The 18802-nt window shown below is 61.0% G+C and overlaps 1 protein-coding gene across 4 annotated transcripts in view; it reads left to right on the top strand.

Annotated features, from left to right (window-relative positions):
• Positions 1 to 18802, top strand: part of EXOC3L2 (exocyst complex component 3 like 2) — a 47220-nt gene that overhangs the window by 23361 nt on the left and 5057 nt on the right. For 3 of the 4 annotated variants that reach the window (XM_039509653.1, XM_039509655.1, XM_039509654.1), the window contains exons 2-10: positions 5085 to 5767; positions 9000 to 9621; positions 9799 to 9913; positions 10312 to 10422; positions 11660 to 11760; positions 12947 to 13057; positions 13563 to 13698; positions 15900 to 16022; positions 18247 to 18402. In XM_039509653.1, coding sequence (XP_039365587.1) covers positions 5104 to 5767; positions 9000 to 9621; positions 9799 to 9913; positions 10312 to 10422; positions 11660 to 11760; positions 12947 to 13057; positions 13563 to 13698; positions 15900 to 16022; positions 18247 to 18402 — 2139 coding nt within the window. In that variant the 5' untranslated portion in view covers positions 5085 to 5103. Of the gene's footprint in view, positions 1 to 4300; positions 4320 to 5084; positions 5768 to 8999; positions 9622 to 9798; positions 9914 to 10311; positions 10423 to 11659; positions 11761 to 12946; positions 13058 to 13562; positions 13699 to 15899; positions 16023 to 18246; positions 18403 to 18802 lie in introns of those variants that run through there. The other variant, XM_039509656.1, reaches the window with a different exon arrangement.

Below are 18802 nucleotides of genomic sequence, written 5' to 3'. Positions count from 1 at the left end.
TGGTCACACAATTCCCATTAGTGTTTACTTCATTAAAAACATTGAAGAGGTCTCTATCCATACCCAGATCAGATCCCGGCGGTCTGTAGCACACCCCAAGAACTATCTCAGGGGAGGCTCTAGTAGCTTTCTTCCCCACTGTGATTTTTCCCAGACAGACTCTGTCTTATCCATTCCATCCCTTCTTATTTCTTTACAGTTAACCTCATCATTGACATACAGTGCTACTCCACCACCTTTGCCTTTATTTCTGTCTTTCCTAAACAGCACATACCCTTCAATACCTGTACTCCAGTCATGACTACTATTCCACCATGTTTCTGTTATCCCTAGAATATCTGGTTTCACTTCCTGCACCAGTAACTCTAGTTCTCCGTTTTGTTACCTAGGCTCCTCGCATTGGTGTACAAACATCTTAATTTATACCGTTTGTCTTCACTCGCATTCTTTACCTGATTAGGCACAGACATTCTACCACCAGTATCCCCTATTAGATTGGTATCTACACTAACCTTCCTCCTTATGTACATTCTCCTACCCATGGCTATATCCTTTCTTACTTTGTTTTCTTCCCTCTCAATGTTAAATTCCAGCGTGGAGATTACCTGGACATCTCCCAACCATCTCCCCCAAATTCCTAGTTTAAAGCTCTCTTAATCAGTTGTGCCAGCCTCCATCCTAGAAGTCTATTTCCCTCCTTACTCAGGTGAAGTCCATCCCGAGAGAACAGTCCTCTGTCCATGAATGCTTCCCAGTGGCCGTACATCCCAAAGCCCTCCTTATACCACCACTGCCCGAGCCATCTGTTGATCACCATAATCTTGTCACACCTTTGTTGCCCTTCTCTAGGGACAGGCAGAATCCCACTGGAGATCACCTGAGCCTCGATTTCCTTAAGCTTCTTCCCCAGTCTGGCATAGTCTCCCTTGATACGTTCCAGTGAGAATCTAGCCGTATCATTCGTTCCCACATGAAGGGCAATCAGCGGATTCTTTCCTGCTCCCGTTAGGATCCTTTTCAGCCTCAGGTCCACATCCCGTATCTTAGCACCTGGCAGACAGCTCACCCTTCTGTTCTCCGGATGAGCTCTGGTTACAGGCCTGTCTGTTCTTCTCAGTAAGGAGTCCCCAATCACATAGACCTGCCTTTTCCTGGTGACGGTGTGATTCTCCGGTCTATCCCCTGTTCCCTCTGGCTGCAAGTCAGCTCCCAGATTGCTGCACTGGGCAGCACAGTATGGGTAGGAGGTGAGCAGCCCTCAGTGGTGAAAGAACAGGTTAAGGACTATTTAGAAAAGCTGGACATGCACAAATCCATGGGGCCAGATGCGCTGCATCCAAGGGTGCTGAGGGAGTTGGCTGATGTGATTGCAGACTCATTGGCCATTATCTTTGAAAACTCCTGGCCATCAGGGGAGGTCCTAGACCAGGCATCCCCAACGTGGTGCCCACGGGCACCAGGGCGCCTGCCTACTGGCCGCCGGACAAGCAGCCGCTGAAATACCACCGAGAAGTGGCAACGTCAAGAAGCGCTACCGCCGTAATCCCACCGAATTTTGGCAGGATTTCAGCGGTGACGCCTCTTGATGATGCTCCTTCATGGCGGCATTTCGGTGGTGATGCCTCTTGATGTTGCCGCTTCATGGCAGCATTTCGGCAGCTGCTTGTCCAGTGGCCACGGTCCTCAGTGGCTAGTTGTCTGGCGCCTGCCCCACAGAAAAGGTTGGGGACCACGGTCCTAGATGATTGGAAAAAGGCAAATATAGTGCCCATTTTTTAAAAAAGGAAGAAGGAGCATCTGGTCCTACAGACTGGTCAGTCTCACCTCAGTCACTTTAAAAATCATGGAGCAGATTCTCAAGGAATCTATTTTGAAGCACTAGGAGGAGAGGAAGGTGATGAGGAACAGTCAACATGGATTCACCAAGGGCAAGTTGTGCCTGACCAACCTGATTGCCTTCTATGATGAGATAACTGGCTCTGTGGATATGGGGAAAGTGGTGGTCATTATATACTCTGACTTTAGCAAAGCTTTTGATACGGTCTCCCACAATGTTCTTGCCAGCAAGTTAAAGAAGTATGGATTGACTGAATGGACTACAAGGTGGATAGAAAGTTAGCTAGATTGTCGGGCTCAACAGGTAGTGATCAATGGCTCAATGTCTAGTTGGCAGCCGGTATCAAGCAGAGTACCCACAGGGATTGGTTCTGGGGCTGGTTTTGTTCAACATCTTCATTAATGATCTGGATGATGGGATGGATTGCACCCTCAGCAAGTTCACGGATGACACTAAGCTGGGGAGAGAGGTAGATACCCTGGAGGGTAGGGATAGGGTCCAGAGTGATCTAAACAAATTGGAGGATGGGGCCAAAACAAATCCGATGAGGTTCAACAAGGACAAGTGCAGAGTCCTGCACTTAGGACGGAAGAATGGCCGGCTAAGGATGGCTAAGCAGCAGTTCTGCAGAAAAGGACCTGGGGATTAGAGTGGACAAGAAGCTGGATATGAGTCAGCAGTGTGCCCTTGTTGCCAAGAAGGCTAACAGCATATTGGGCTGCATTAGTTGTAGCATTGCCAGCAGATCAAGGGAAGTGATTATTCCCCTCTATTCGGCACTGATGAAGCCACATCTGGAGTATTGAGTCCAGTTTTGGTCCCCCCACTACAGAAGGGATGTGGACAAATTGGAGGGAGTCCAGCAGAGGACAACGAAAATGATTAGGGGGCTGGGGCACATGACTTATGAGGAGAGGCTGAGGGAAGTGGGCTTATTTAGTCTTCAGAAGAGAAGAGTGAGCGGGGATTTGATAGCAGCCTTCAACTACCTGAGGATGGTGGATGGAGCTCGGCTGTCCTCCATGGTGGCAGATGACAGAACAAGGAGGAGTGGTCTCAAGTTGCAGTGCGGGAGGTCCAGGTTGGATATTAGTTTCACTAGGAGGATGGTGAAGCACTGGAATGGGTTATCTAGGGAGGTGGTGGAATCTACATCCGTAACTTGACAAAGCCCTGGCTGAATCATAAAATATCAGGGTTGGAAGGGATCTCAGGATGTCATCTAGTCCAACCCCCTGCTTAAAGAAGGACCAATCCCCCAACTAAATCATCCCAGCCAGGGCTTTGTTAAGCCTGACCTTAGGACCCTTTCAGGAAGGAGAAGAAAGGAGAGCAGCAGAATATGGACCCTGAATTTCAGAAAAGCAGACTTTGACTCCCTTAGGGAACTGATGGGCAGGATCCCCTGGGAGAATAACATGAGGGGGAAAGGAGTCCAGGAGAGCTGGCTGTATTTTAAAAAAAATCCTTATTGAGGTTGCAGGAACAAACCATCCCAATGTGTAGGAAGAATAGTAAATATGGCAGGTGACCAGCTAGGCTTAACAGTGAAATCCTTGCTGATCTTAAACACAAAAAAGAAGCTTACAAGATGTGGAAGACTGGACAAATGACCAGGGAGGAGTATTAAAATATTGCTCAGGCATGCAGGAGTGAAATCAGGAAGGCCAAATCACACTTGAAGTTGCAGCTAGCAAGAGATGTTAAGAGTGACAAGAAGGGTTTCTTCAAGGAATGTTAGCAACCAGAAGAAAGTCAAGGAAAGTGTGGGCCCCTTACTGAATGAGGGAGGCAACCTAGTGACCGAGGATGTGGGAAAAGCTAATGTACTCAACCTCTAAGGCTGGGATAATTTAGTTGGTGTTGGGACTGGTTTGAGCAGGAGTTGGACTAGATACCTCCTGAGGTCTCTTCCAACCCTGATCTTCTATGATTCTATATGCAGGAAGAGCAGCCCGTTGCAACTAGCTGGTGGGGGCTTGGCACCAGTGTGCGCCGCAGCCCCCCTATGAGCTCCCCCATCAGCTGCCCACTCCCCTAAGTTCCCTGTGCAGCAGCTGCCCAGCAGGCTAGCAATTGCTGGGCAGTTCAGCTGTCCCTCCCCTCACTGCCATGTGCTGCTCCTGCTCTCTGCCTTGGAGCTGCTCCCTGAGACTCCTGCTTGCTGTGCGGAGGAGGGGGGGGGAAGGAAGAGGGGGGCTAATGTCAGGGTGTCCCCCTCCCCTCTGCTCCTGCACCCTGCTTACCCCATCTTCCATAGAGCAGGGGACACACATGACAGGGCTCAGGATGGAGGGAGCTTGCTGGCAGCAGCTGTGTCTCAACAAGCTGATCTAATTAACAAGGCAGTTTACTTAAAGGGGAAATGCGCATCTCTGTCACACACACAGTGTGTGTCTCTCTCTGCCATGCTGTCTCCCTTCCCTCCATTCCTGCTGCCTTGTAGAGTGTGAGAGTTAACCCTTGAGGGCTCAGCCAATTGGTAGGTCATCATTTAGCAGTAAGGAATTTCCCTGGGAAATATCCCACCCTCTGACTCTTCCACCTCAACCAAGCTTCGCAATCATCATCACTGTGTACCAGTATTAAATTGTTTGTTTAAAACTTATAGTGTGTGTGTGTATTTCCCTGGAACCTAACCTCCTAATTTACATTAATTCTTAAGGGGAAATTGGATTCGCTTAACATCGTTTCGCTTAAAGTCACATTTTTCAGGAACGTACCTACAACATTAAGTGAGGAGTTGCTGTATGTGCGGTACAGGGCATGTGATGGGGTACAGGGTGTGCAATGGGGTACAGGGTATGTACAGTACAGGGTATGTACAATACAGGGTACAGGGCATGCGATGAGATACAAGGTATGTGCAGTACAGGGCATGGGATGGGATACAGGGTATGTGTGGTACAGAATACAGGGAGTGTGATGGAGTATAGGGCATGGGATGGGATACAGGGTATGTGGGGTACAGGGCATGGGATGAGGTACAGGGTATGTGTGGTAAAGGGTACAGAGCGTGTGATGGGGTACAGGGCATGGGATGGGATACAGGGTATGTACAATATGGGGTACAGGTCATGGGATGGGGTACAGGGTATGTGCGATACATAGGACAGGGCATGCAATGGCTGTTATGTGTTTCTAGGCTGCGGTTGGGTGTTCCATGTCCCCAGCTGCTTCTCCCCCTGTGGCACCAGGATCGCTGTGTCCCGCACTTGGCGCCTGACCCTGTCTCCTGTGTTGCCAGGTCCCGGGCAGCGACAGCCATGCCGGTCCTTAAGAACCCCTACAAATTGAAGATGGCCAAGGCCAACAGGGCACCGGGCGGCACCGGGGAGCTGATCCTGGCCCAGGAGAGCAGCACCAACCCCTTTGAGGAGGATTTGGAGGAGAACTCGGGAGACTCTGTCCTGGGGGACCAGAACCCCTTCCTGGAGGAGGCAGAGGAGGAGGGCGGTAGCTTGGAGGAGGGCGGTGGCTTTGAACGTGACCTCTTCAATGGCAGCCTGGACTCGCACCGGGTGACGCTAGAGAAGCTGGTGGGCCTGTCCCCCTTCCGGCTGGGCAAGGGCAAGAAGGGGGCGGGCAAAGAGAAGGCTCCTGCCGGGGACAAGGGGCCCGACCGGTGGCCTTTCCTAGGCCTCAGGACCCTGGAGAAGCGGAAGGCGCGGCGCAGCTCCGAGGACTTCAGCCTCCTGCAGCGCTTGAACGGGCGGCGCAGGGAGAGCCCGGGCGGGCCGGAGAGCTCCCCGGCCGAGCGCGAGGGGGCCCCCGACGCCGGGAAGCGCATGAGCTTCCTCAAGCTGGGCCTGGGGAGCCGGGCACGCCGGGCCTCGCTGGTGGACAAGCCCAGCCCCCCCGAGGCCCCGGAGCCGGTGCTCGCCGCCCAGGAGGTGGAGACCGACGCCAAGACCCAGGAGCCTCTGTCAGGTGAGCTGGCGCGCGGCCGGGGGAACCGGGCCCTGGGCTCGCCCTCCGAGTTGCAGCTGGGGGGCCCTGCCATGAGGGGGGATGTGGGGGAGGGCGGGCCCACGTACATCCCGGGGAGGCAGCCGCCCTGGACGGAGGCCACTGATGGGCCGAGTCATGTCACCAGGGCGCCCCCTCCCCTGGACTGTGAGGAGCTGTGGGGGAGCCCCTCCTCTCCCCCCCTTGGGCACCCCCTGCCCCCCCACCCCATGAGCCCCTACAGCTACCCCGTCCCAGGAGCCCCCTCCCACGGGGGAGCCCCCTCCCAGGAGCCTCCCTCTTCCCCCCTCCAGCCTTGCTTCTTTCTGTGCTTCTCCTTCCCCCCTACCAACTAAGTCCTGCCCTTGGGTGACGGGTCAGTTCCGCTTCCTGGCCGGCACCAGTGCTGAGAGGAGCTGCCGTGTGAGAGCCAGTCGCAGGGCATCCTGCTCGCAGAGTGGGACCCTGGTGCCGACCATGGCATGCTCCCAGCCAAGATGTGTGTGGGTTCTAGTCCTGGGTCTGGGAGGGGGTCTAGTGGTTAGAGCAGGGGGGCTGGGAGCCAGGGCTCCTGGGTTCTATCGCCAGAGCGGGGAGGGGAGTGGGGTCTAATGGTTAGAGCAAGGAGCTGGGAGCCAGGGCTCCTGGGTTCTATCCCCAGAGCTGGGAGGGGAGCAGGGTCTAGTGGTTAGAGCAGGGAGGCTGGGAGCCAGGGCTCCTGGGTTCTATCCCCAGAGCTGGGAGGGGAGCAGGGTCTAGTGGTTAGAGCAGGGAGGCTGGGAGCCAGGGCTCCTGGATTCTGTCCCTGGCTCTTGTGTATGTCCAGTTGCCTCTCTGCCTCGGTTTCCCCATCTGCATAGTGGGCTCTCCCTACAGCTGGGCTTGGTGTAGGGCATCGCTCTGCATGGGGTGAGCCCCATCCCTGAGAGTGGGGTTCCCGAACAGGGCAGCCCTGCTGTTGCTAATGGTTCTTGGCACAACCCCTAAAACCACAGTGGTGCTGTGAGTGACACAGGACGTAGCTGCATGGGATGGGTCGGCAATGCCCCGACTGGTGCCTGACCTGGGATTCCGCCGGAGGGGAGCCAACAATGGGTGTGTGTGTGTGGGGGGGGCTGAATGGGAAGATAACACGGCACCAAGGCCTGGAACAGCCAGTTCTGAGCAGATCCCTTATCATCCCATGGAGCCGCCCTGTCTGCCCCCGGCCCCAGAGAGGCCCCATTGTCCCACCCTAGGGCACCAAACCCAGGGGATGGAGAACAAACACCTGCCTACATGTCGCCCCCCCCCCCCCATGTGTCTGCTTTAAAGCCAGCCAGGTCCTGACTGGAGAGCCAGTGACCATGAGGCCCGCACCTGGGAGGCGCTGGGACCGCTGAGGAGGGAGGGGTAGGGACCGATACAGACGCAGGGGGTCAGGTCTTTACCCATGGGTGCCTGGCGGAGGGGGGGCATTCTGAGGCTCCCCCTCCAAAAACCCTTGGAAAATTCAGAGTCGGGTGCTATGGATAATCTGAGCTGGGCCTGGGAACCCTGCCCTTGGTGCCCATGCTGAGGCCTGCTTTGCTCCCTGGCGTCTGCGCCTCTCGGTCTCCCTAGGCCACATTCCCAGCTGCCCTCCGCAGGGCTGGACGTGGGATGTTTCTGTCCGAATGCCAGTGGAGCTTCCCCCGGCACGGTGCTGGGAGGGGGCGCAGAGTGAAGTCCTACTGTGCCCCCGGAGCGGGCATCCCGCAGAGCTCAGCATGTGCCGCCCCATGGGAGGATCTGACCCGGGGCGAGGTTTGGCGGGCACAGGAGCTGGGTCGGTGGGGACATGTGCCTGGAGCAGGCAGGCTGGGGGGAAGCAGGAGATGATCCCGGTGTTCTGCTTTGCCAGGGCCGCATGGTGCTCAGTGCCCCTTTCCCTGCTCGGGGGGTCCTGCCGCAGGGCAAAGGCAGATGGGGGGGTCACTTGCAGGTCACAGAAGGGGGTCAGAGGTCAGCTGAGAGCACCCCCTGCCCCCCCATGCCCAGATAAAGACTCTCCCACCCCTGTGCTCTGCTGCTGGTCGAGCGCCCCTCCCTGGCAGGGGCGGAGAAGGGGGGGGGCACTGTCTGCTCCCCCGGCAGGCCCAGCACCCCATGTCACCAGCCTGTCCGGGCTGGCCGTGGGTCCCAAGGGCTGGGCAGCGCTGTGCCCCCAGGTGTTGGGCCATGTACTGTGCCCCTCACCCCAGCCAGGGGCCATTCTGTGGGCTGTGCCTCCCCCCAGCACTGTGCCAGGTGCTGTTTCCCAGGGCCAGGTGGCTGGACACCAGGCAGGCACAGTGGCCGGCCCCTGGCTGGGTTGGGGCTCGACTCAGGGTGGCTCATGGCCACGTTTGAGGTCGTCCCCTGTCCTGCCCAGCCCAGCCCAGCCAAGCTGTTGTTTGATTTATTGTTTCTCCTGCCGGCCTCCCCGGACACTGATCCAGCAGCCAGCGGGCTCCCGCAGACGGAGCGTCCCACCCCACTGGGCCCATGGGACGCAGGGCAGGGTCAGGGCAGCGCAGAGGTGGGCAGTTCCCAACCAGCGTGTGGGGCACAGACACTCTGTCCCCTATATGTGCCCCTGCCAGCCGGGCACAGGACCTTCCCTTCCTGAGAGTTCTACCTGCCCCCCTGGGCTGGGGTCGCTGGCTGCTGGCTCTTCAGCTGACCTCGAGGGCAGAGGGCAGCCCTGGCATGGGGGGCAGGGCGGCAGGGGGCATGTCTGGCTCCCACCCAGAGTCCAGGTTCTCCAGAAGGGCTGGGGCCAGCGTAGAGCCAAGCTGGGACTCTGCCTCCCAGCTCCGCTTCGCCCCAAGCAGAGTTTGCGCTGGGGCGACGGCCAGAGCCGGAGTGTGTGTGGGGTTAGCGCTCCTGACCCACAGCCCTTCTGTGTCCCACACCCAGCACTGCCGGTGACCCTCACTCCCAACCCACAGCCCCCTGCTGTGCCAGCCTGGGGCTTCCCCCCAGCTCTGCCGACGCCCCTCACTCTCGACCCTGCCAGCCGCAGCCCTGGGCTTCCCCCCCTACTCTGCTGACACCCTTCACTCCCGACTGACAGCCCCCTGCTGTGCCAGCCCTGGGCTCCCCCACACTCTGCCTGTGCCCCTCACTCCCGACCCGCAGCCCCCTGCCAGCCTAGCCGTGGGCTCCCCTTCCCCTGGCGTCCGTGCTGACCTCTCTGCTCTGCTGCCCGCAGTGCTGGAGATCCTGAACCTGATCCAGCAGCGGGACCTGCTGGCAGCGGACAGGCACATCATCGAGCTGGAGGCAGAGTGCGGGCGGGAGGGCCCCCCGAGCGGCGAGGCTGGGGCGGGCAGCCGCAAGGCCAAGGACGTGGCGCTGCTGTACGAGGCCCTGCTGCAGCAGCTGTGGGCTGTGCTGACCGAGGCCCTGGCAGCCCGAGGCCCCTACCCGTCCCTGGAGCTGGTGGTGCGGGTGATCGAGCAGGAGGAGGCCGCGGACCGGCGGTGGCTGGAGACGCAGGAGGGCGACGCAGGGCCCCGGCCCCGGGCCATGCGCCGCAGGTGGGCCGAGGAAGTGAAGCGGGCGGTGGCCGAGCGGCTGGGCCAGTGCGCGGAGGACAGTGGCGGCCCCCTGGCGGGGCACGTGGAGCGCCTGACCCGCTGCCTGGTGGAGGACCTGAGCGCCGTCAGGAGCCACCTGCTGCCGGCGTATCCCCCCGAGTACCAGGCCCTGCACGTCTACGCCCGCAGCTACCATGAGGGGCTGGCGCAGCTGCTGGGCAGCATCGCCCAGAGGAGCCTGTCCATCGCCGAGCTCTACTTCCTCCTGGACTGGCACTGCAACACCTACCCCAGGTGAGGGGGCGGGGCTGGCTCCCGGCGGTGGGGGGACGGGCATGGCTCTGGGGCTGGTACCTGGCACTGGGGGGGCTGGTACCTGGCACTGGGGCCCTGTGAGCTGGCACTGGGAAGGGGGCCACGCAGGGAGGGTGTGGGGGGCCCCCCTGCTCTCATGGCTGTCTCTGTCCCCAGGGAGGTGCTGGGGCGGCTGGACATCGCCCCACTGCGCATCGCCCATGAGCTAAAGCCGCTGCTGCCCCCCGAGACCCAGCGCCGCTTGGAGAAGGACTGCACTGAGAAAGTGGAGGTAACAGCGGGGCCTGGTGCCCACCCCCCACGGCGCCTTCTCCCCCCACTCTGCCTCCCCATGGCAGCGCCAGGCTCCTCCCCTCCCCTCTGCGGCGCCACCCCTCTCCTTCCCCACCCCCTCCCCATCGCACCTCCCTTCCCTTCCCTGTGGTGCTGCTGAGCTGGGAGTGGGTGATTTCCTCCCCAATAGTCCAGGGGGTTGCGGGTGTCAGTCCTTTAATAAGTAGGTGGGGGGAGCTGGTCGGGGAGGGGGGGGTTACAGTCCCACTGAGCTGCAGGACCTGGCTGGGAGCCGGCCAGCTGGACGCCAGGCCATAGGGCGAGTGGTGCTAGGGCAGCCCATGCACCCCCCTTGGAGCTCCCCCCACCTGTGACGTCTTCTCTGTTTCCACCTAGAGGAAGATCGTGACAGACATGAGCCGGGAGCTGCAGGAGGAGGAGCAGCGCTGGGCACAGGAGTCTGGATGGGACCACAGCCAGCTGGAGCTGTCCAGCCGGGTGATCTCTGTGAGTCCAGGGCCAGGCCGCTCACCGCTACCCGTCTGCACTGGGCCCCCCACTTCCCCTCCTGCCATGCCTGGCTCCTGGGCCCCCCGCTCCCCCTCCTGCCAGGCCTGGCCCCCGGGCTCCCCACTCCCCTCCCCTTCCCATCGTGCCTGGCCTTCCCTGCCACGCACATACCACCCCCCCCATGCAGTCAGCTGTTCACCCTCCAGGCGCTGGTGGCCTCCGCCTCTCATGCTGCCTGAAGGGAGCCAGGAGTCGCCCGTTGGGCCCAGGGGTGCCAGGGCAGAGGGGCAGCCCCTGGCCCAGCCGAGGGGGGAGATTCATGGGAGCCTCTGAGCCGGCCTGGGGCCTGAACGAGGCTCCTCCGCTCCCCCGCTTCCCTGACAGCCAGGTCCAGCCTTCCTCCTCACCCCGCCCCATCCCCCGGAGCTGCAGCCTGGCTCTCCCAGCTCCCCCTGGACCCTGGGTGTGGACTAGGCCATGGGCCCATCCCCCTAGAGCTAGGGCAGGGCTATAGGGTTACCCCCGGGCTCACCCATCCTGGATCCCAACCCCTGCCAAGACATGGCTGCTCCGGGGGGACGCCTGCCCCCCACCGGCTGCCTCAGGGCTCTTCGCTTGCCCTGTGGGTGCCCGGCCTTGGGGATGCCGTCAGGGGCCCATGCTGATCAGCTGCGGCTCCCACTGGCAGAGGGCACAGACAGGCTTTGCCTGTCTCTCCCCCACCCCCGGCCTCTAGGGGCTGCAGGGGAAAGCTGCCAACAACAGACGGGGCCCCGGGGCAGGTCCCCTGGGCCAGAGAGTCAGTCCTCTGCCACCGTGAGCTCTGCAGTGGGCCTGTGCGGGGCTCCCCTCTGCCAGGCAGCCAGCGCCACCCCCCAGGCTGCCCACTGGCCAGCGCCACCCCCCAGGCTGCCCACTGGCCAGCGCCCTCAGTGCCACGCCCCGTGGGAGCAGACAGCTGCTGAGCCAGGCCTGGCCTGTGCTGGGTACCCGGGGCCTGGCTGGGCCTGCCCTGGGCTGGCAGCTGGCAGCCCCTCCCCAGGTGGTGCTGGGTGCAGCTGATGGTGCCCGGGGCTTGGGCAGGGCCTGCTGGGGCCTCCCTTTGGTTGCTGTCGGGGTGAGTCAGTCGTGCCCGCCGGAGGTTTGGGGCCCCCCAGTCCGTGTGCCCGGCGGCAGGGGGGGAGAGGGCTCCCCGCTCCCCCAGCAGCTCAGCGGCCTGCTCCTCTCCCTGCAGGTGCTGAGGGCTCATGTGGACAAAGCCCCAAGCATCACGCCGGAGTTTGGGGAGCAGATAGTGCTCTGCTGTCTGACTGGTCTGGCCGAGTTCCTGCAGAGGTACGTGGGGAGGGAGGGAGGCTACACCAGGGCCCTGTTCTGGGGGGGACAGCAAGTGGGAGGGCTTCCCAGTGCGGGGGAATCGGGGTGGGTTCCTAGCTGCCACCACCACCCTGGCTCCCAGCCATACCCCCCCGCCCAGCGCAGCCAGCCCCCCTGGCTGTGCGACCTGTGGGCCGTGCGGAGTGATGGGCCCTGTTAATAGTACTGTTAATTGCCAGTCGGTCAGAGGGGCCTAGGCTCTGCAGGGCTCCAACCCAGGAGCTGTCTCTTGGCGAGAGCCCAGGGCGCGGGACCAGGGTGCTCACGCTGAGCACACAGCAAAGCCTGGGGGACTTTCGCTGGACTCGGCGAAGAAGCCAGGAGGGCTCCAAGCCACGTGACCCGGTCAGAGCCCCCGGCCCAGCCCGCAGCACTAGCTGGGGTGTTACCCTGGGCCGAAGCGCTTCCTGGGGGCCCCGGCAGTGAGAGGCAGCAGCCGGCCCAGTCTCTGCCGTGCCAATGGCTCTGATGGGCCCAGCGGGTTGCAGGGCCCAGCTAATGACCAAAGACCCTGCTCTGCATGGTGGTTTCCCTGTTAGCGATAGTCAGGCTAGTGCCCAAATTCACCTGCTTCCCCTGCGTAGGGGGGAGGTGCCCTTCTCCTGCAGGGTAACAGATTCATCCGTGTCCAGGCCCGTTGAGCTCAGACCCTGCTCGGCCGATGGACGGTCGTTACTCCCCTCTCCCTACAGTGGCGTCTCCCATCGAGCAGGCTCGTGTGTCACGTTCCCCAGACCTTCGGGGGAGCCACCAGGCCGTCTGGCCAGCCCCCTGCCCAGGCTAGCATCTCCCAGGCCTGCAGATTTCCTGCCTCAGGGCTGAAGAGGAGGCCAAGCCAGCCCCCTGGGCTACAGCTCCTGGCTCAGGTTTCTCTCCCCTCCCCATGCGGGGCGGGGTTTGGTCTGGGGGAGGAGGGGGCCTAGGAGGTGACAGCTGAGCAGAGGAGGGGGGGTGCGGGTCCCTCCCCTGGGGTCCGTCAGAGAGGACACTGTGGGACATGAGCCTGGCATTACAAGGATGCCCTTCCTGGGCAGGGAGGGGCGGGGATCCCCTCCCCAGGGCTGTCCCTGGTATGGGGGGGTGGGGATCCCCCCCGGAGCCTCAGGACACCCCTTCAGCACGTGCCATCTCTCCCCTTTTGCAGCTTTCAGAGCAAGGTGGAGCGGTTCCACGAGGGGCTCGGCAAGAGCGGCCCCCCCTCCGACAGCTATGTGGACAGGACCATTGCGCTCGTCAACTGCTGCCCCCCCTTCAGGTGCGGGGCCCCCCATACCTTTTGCCTGCCCAGGGCTGGGGGGTGGCAGACCTGGGTGCTGGGGTGAGTCATCCCATCCCCCCTGCCCAGGCCCAGGGGGCTACAGAGCCTGTAGCAGGCACCCTTCGTCTCCTGGTATGGTTGTGCCTGCCCCCAAGTCCCCCATTGGGTCCCTTGTGGCCAAGTCCCCCCCCCCCCCAGCCTCCTGCTGGGTACCTCTATGGGCCCCCCCCGGCTCCCCACTGGGCTCCCTCCTTAGTCATGCCCCCAAGGACCCCTGCTGGACTCCCACCCAGCTGGACTCCGCTGAGGTCCCCCCTGCTGGGCTAGGCTCTCTGCCCTGCAGCCATACCCAAGGCCCCCTGGCTGGAGAGCATGGCAAGGTCTGGGCCCCTGCCAAGGCGACGGGGGCAGGCTTGGATTTCGGGGCCTGGGGCCCATGCCTGGAGGGGGCGTTGCTGCAGTGCATTGTGGGCCGGCTTGCTGACAGGCGCCATTCCTCCAGGGAATACGTGGATCAGCTGGCGCAGTTTGGCCACCCGGAGAGCGATGCCCCCCAGCGCCAGGCCAGCACCGCCCTGGACAAGGTGACCCGGCTCTGCAACCGTGTCCTGGCCCACCAGCTCTTCGAGGAGCTCCAGGTACGTGGGGGCCAGGCCGGGGCACTCGCGGGACACAGCCTAGGTCCGTCTGAGGGGGGAAGGTGGGTCTGTCTGAGGACCCAGTGTTCAGATAGATCAGGGGTTCTCAAACTGGGGGTCGGGACCCCTCAGGGGGGTCATGAGGTTATTACATGGGGGGGGGGTCACGAACTGTCAACCTCCACCCCAAACCCCGCTTGCCTCCAGCATTTATAATGGTGTTAAATATATAAACAAGTGTGTTTAATTTATTGGGGGGGGTCACACTTAGAGGCTTGCTGTGTGAAAGGGTCGCCAGTAAAAAAGTTTGAGACCCGCTGAGAGAGATAATGAGACAGTCAAGATCCTGCCCCTCTATCAATCCGTGTACACCCACACCTGGCAGACTGCACACGGGGCTGGTCGCCCCAGCTCTAACCCAAGAGCGGGAGGGGTAGCTCAGTGGTTTGAGCATTGGCCTGCTAAACCCAGGGTTGTGAGTTCAATCCTTGAGGGGGCCATTTAGGGATCTGGGGCAAAAATCTGTCTGGGAATTGGCCCTGCTTTAAGCAGGGGGTTGGACTAGATACCTCCTGAGGTCCCTTCCAACCCTGCTATTCTGTGATTCTGTTAGAATTGGGAAAGGCGCAGAGAAGAGGGTGGAACAGCTTTGACGGGAGCAGGGATGAAAAGACGGGGACTGTTGAGCTTGGAAAAGAGACGACTAAGGGGGATATGACAGAGGTCTATAAAATCGTGCCTGGTCTTGAGAAAGTGACTAGGGAAGTGTTATTTACCCATTCATGTCATACAAGAACCGGGAAATTAATAGGCAGCAACAAACAGAAGGAAGTAATTCTTCACACAACGCAGTGGACCTGTGGAACTCACTGCCAGGGGATGTTGTGAAGGCCAAAACTATAACTGGGTTAAAAAAGCTCCTGGAGGACAAGTCCATCAGTGGTTATTAGCCAAGATGGGCAGGATCCCAGCCCCATGCTCTGGATGTGGATGTCCCTAGCCTCTGGGACTGGACGACGGGATGGATCACTCGATAATTGCCCTGCTCTGTTCATTCCCTCTGAAGCTTCTGGCACCAGCAGCTGTCAGAGACAGGTGTCACGGAGTCCCTGGGCGATGGTCTGGAACTGCTCCCCACAAAGCCAGTCAGGACTTTGGGGAGCCTCCTTCCTCGGAGCAGACTGTTTTCAGGGCAAGAAGCTCACACAGCTTCACCTTTCTGGGTCTGACCTTGGAGCATTCAGCATCTGCCCCTCCGTGCGCTTCCCACAGCGAGTCCGCCCAGGCGGGGTCCTGGGGAAGCCAGAGGGTCCTGCACCCCCACTTCACAGTCAGACATGGCTTTTAGCCAGCCAGTAAAACAGAGGTTTATTAGATGACATGAACATGTCTACAACAGAGCTTGTAGGTACAGAGAACGGGACCCCCTCAGCTGGGTCCAATTTGAGGGGGGCAGCGAGCCAGACACCCCGATCTGTACTCACTTCCCATCTCCAGCCAGCTCCAAACTGAAACTCTCCAGCCCCTCCTCTCTGGCCTTTGTCTCTTTCCTGGGCCAGGAGGTCACCTGATCTCTTTGTTCTCCAACACCTTTAGCTATCCCCTTGCAGAGGGGAGGGGCCCCGGCCATTAGTTGCCAGGAGACAGAGTGTCGGCCATTTATGCACACTGGCCTTTATCCCACCACCTAGAGACTTAAGAAATGCATAGGGGAAACTGAGGCACCCCCGCAGTATTCAGAGGAAACATCAAGAACAGTCCCACTTCGTCACAGCAGGATACTGGGCTAGTGGGGCCATTGGTCTGACCCAGCCTGGCCTAGCTGGGGGACAGGTAGGCCTGTCTGAGCCGGGGGCGGGGCGAGGTGGCAGAGGCCCCCATTCACCCCAGCAGATGTGAGTGCTGCCAGCATAGGAAGGGGGCAGAGGTCCGGGCGCTGCGGGGGGTCATAGCAGTTTGCCCCTTTCCTGCATGGAGACCTGGGGACTTTGCCCCCTACTGCCCAGCCCTCTGGCTCCAAACTGAGGGGAGTTGTGAGTGGGGTGAGCAGCCCAGCCTGCCAGAGGGGGCACTGCTGAGATCTGGCCCACTCCTGGCCTGGCTGAAACAGCAGCAGATGGGAGGGGGCCCGGCCTGGCCCCCAGGTGCCCCCTGCGGGTGCCCGGCTGTGCCCTGGCGCTGAGGCTGGCCTCTCCTTTCAGCCCTACTTCCCCAAGCTAATGAAGAGGAAGTGGCTGACCAGCTCGGAGAGCTTCGACGCCATCTTTGCGCTGCTCAAGGACTACGGTGAGAAGCTCCGGAAGATGCAGCCGGAGCCGTACGAGGTGGGTGCTGCCGAGGGCGTGGGGAGCAGGCACACGGGCCTGGGCCGCCGCCTGGGCAGAAGGGAGAGCAGCCCCTGCCACCCGGACACCCCCAGCGGTTCCTGCCCCGCCCCTCTATCCCAGCCCCCCACAGCCCTGGTGCCGCTCCAGGCCACGCCCCCCTGCCATGGTGTCACGGAGTCCCTGGGCGATGCTCTGGAACTGCTCCCCACAAAGCCAGGCAGGACTTTGGGGAGCCTCCTCTCCCTGGGAGCAGACTGAGCTCACACGGTTTCACCTTTCTGGGTCTGACCTTGCAGCATTCAGCATCCTCTGCCCCTCCGTGCGCTTCCCACAGCGAGTCCGCCCAGGCGGGATCCTGGGGAAGCCAGAGGGTCCTGCCCGCACCCCCCACTTCGCAGTCAGACGTGACTCTCAGCCAGCCAGTAAAACAGAGGTTTATTAGATGACAGGAACACGGGCTAAAACAGAGCTTGTGGGTACAGCGAACAGGACCCCTCAGCCGGGTCCATTCTGGGGCCCAGCGAGCCAGACACCCACGTCTGCCCTCACTGCCCGTCCCCAGCCAGCTCCCAACTGAAACTCTCCAGCCCCTCCTCTCTGGCCTTTGTCTCTTTCCCGGGCCAGGAGGTCACCTCAGGGGTGAAAGTAACTTACAGGACTTACCCCTAGGGCTGGAGTCCTGAGGGGGGCGTGGCCTCATCTGGAAGAGGCGGGGCCAGTGATGAGCTGCCAAAATCTTAACAACGGGTTCCCTATAAAAAGTTCTGATTTAACAACAGGTTCCCTATAAAAAGTTCTGATTTAAGGGATGTGCGACAGCATGTATTTTTTGTACCAATAGGGTTACCATACGTCCATATTTTCCCAGGAGGTGATTAAGAACTGAAAAGCCTGACATGTCCAGGAAAATACAGATGTATTTTAACCCTACCTAAAGTTCTTTTTTAAAAAGATGGGGCTGAACTAGAAATGAGCTCCGTTTCACATGTGTGGGTGGTGATCAGGGACAGTCTCAATTTTTGGGTCTTTTTCTTATATAGGCTCCTATTACCCCTCACCCCCGTCCTGATTTTTCACACTTGCTGTCTGGTCACTCTAGGGTGGTCCCAGCTGCTCCCTGCCCCCCCCCCTCATTGAAGCAGGTTTGCAGGGTTACTGCCCTGGGAACTGCAGGGCATGTGGGGCTGGCTGCAGATAGGGGCGTGGGGCAGGGCTAGCTGGAGGCAGGGAGTGACATGGGCTGGCTGTGGGCAGGTGATGCAGACGGGCGGGCTGCGGGTGGCTGTGGGCAGGGGGTGGCTGCGGGCGGCTGCAGGCAGAGGCTGGCTGCGGGCAGAGGGCGGCTGTGGGCACGGGCTGGCTGGGGGCTGGGGCGGGCTGGGGCTGGCGGGGGGCAGAGGGCGGCTGTGGGCAGGGGCTGGCTGCGGGCGGCTGGGGGCAGAGGCGGCTGGGGGCAGAGGGCGGGCAGGGGTGGCTGGGGGCAGGGGCTGGCTGGGGCAGGAGGTGGGGGCAGGGGCTGGTTGGGGCTGGCTGGGGGCAGGGGCTGTGGGCAGGGGCTGGCTGGGGGAGGGGGGGCCAGGAGGCAGCTCACATGGCTCTCGCAGCGCAGCGCTCCCCGGCGGCCGGGAGGAGGAATTACAGGCTTCCCAGGCAGAGCCCTGCGAGGGAAGCTAGTTAACAAGCGGTTCTAAAACCGCTTCTAAATTTAACAATGGGTTTGCGCGAACAGGTGCGAACCGGCTCCAGCTCACCCCTGGGCGGGGCCTCTCATGATTTAAAGGCCCTGGAGCACCAGCTGTGGCTGGGAGCTCCAGGGCTTTTAAATCACCCCAGGGCTCCCAGCTGCAGAGGTAACTGGGAGCCCCTGGGGCTCAGGGGTGAATTAAAGGGCTTGGGGCTCCCCGCCCAGTGCGGTCTGGCACAGCATACTGGCTCTTGCCATACCGGACTGGACTGGCTTACTTTCACCTCTGGGTCACCTGATCTCTTTGTTCACCTTTAGCTGTCCCCTTGCAGGGGGGAAGGGCCCCGGCCATTTGTTGCCAGGAGACAGTGTCGGTCATTATACACACTGGCCTTTATAAGGCCCTGGGGGCGGGGAAAAGCCACAGCGCAGTGCACAGCAGCATCCCTGGGGGTTCCCCCTGCCCCAGCGGCCCCACCCATGGAGTCCGCCCCTCCCCTGCAGGCTGCCCGGCTGAGCCTGCCCTGTGCCCTGCAGGTGCTGGTGAACGAGGTGCACCGGCGGGTGCTGGTTGAGTACGTCCGGCCCTTGCTGCAGGTCCGGCTCGTCTGCAGCTCGAACAAGATGAGAGGCAAGGTGGCGGCCCGGCTGGAGGACGAAGGCCGCCAGCTGCAGGAGCTCTTCGGCCAGCTGGTGAGCCAGGGGGAGGCTGGGAGGGTGTGGGGGGCTTGCACTGTAGCTATGCTGTGGGGCAGGGTGGGCTGCCCTGTGAGGACCCCCCTGGGGCTGAATCTCCAGTATTGCTCAGCTTGGGCAGTGGATTGGGAGAGGGGAGGGGGTCTGAGCTGCAGGCTACCGGGAGGGGGGTTCCTGGTGGAGGGCAGAGCCAGCTGGGCCTGGCTTGGGGTAAAACAGTGAGGGTGGACCCGGGGTGCCCAGCGCATCCTGTTGCCATGTGTCAGGGCGGTGCCGGGATCGGGACACCGGGCGCTGTGCAGACACGGAGCCCTGCCTGCTGGAGTTCCCCGTGTGAACAGATGTGGGGTGGAAGAGGAAACTGAGGCACAGCGCAGGGCAGTGATGGGCCTAGGCC

This window comes from Mauremys reevesii, linkage group 22 (assembly GCF_016161935.1).
Source record: "Mauremys reevesii isolate NIE-2019 linkage group 22, ASM1616193v1, whole genome shotgun sequence".
Taxonomy (NCBI): domain Eukaryota; kingdom Metazoa; phylum Chordata; order Testudines; family Geoemydidae; genus Mauremys; species Mauremys reevesii.
This window is presented reverse-complemented; position numbering and strand designations above follow the sequence as displayed.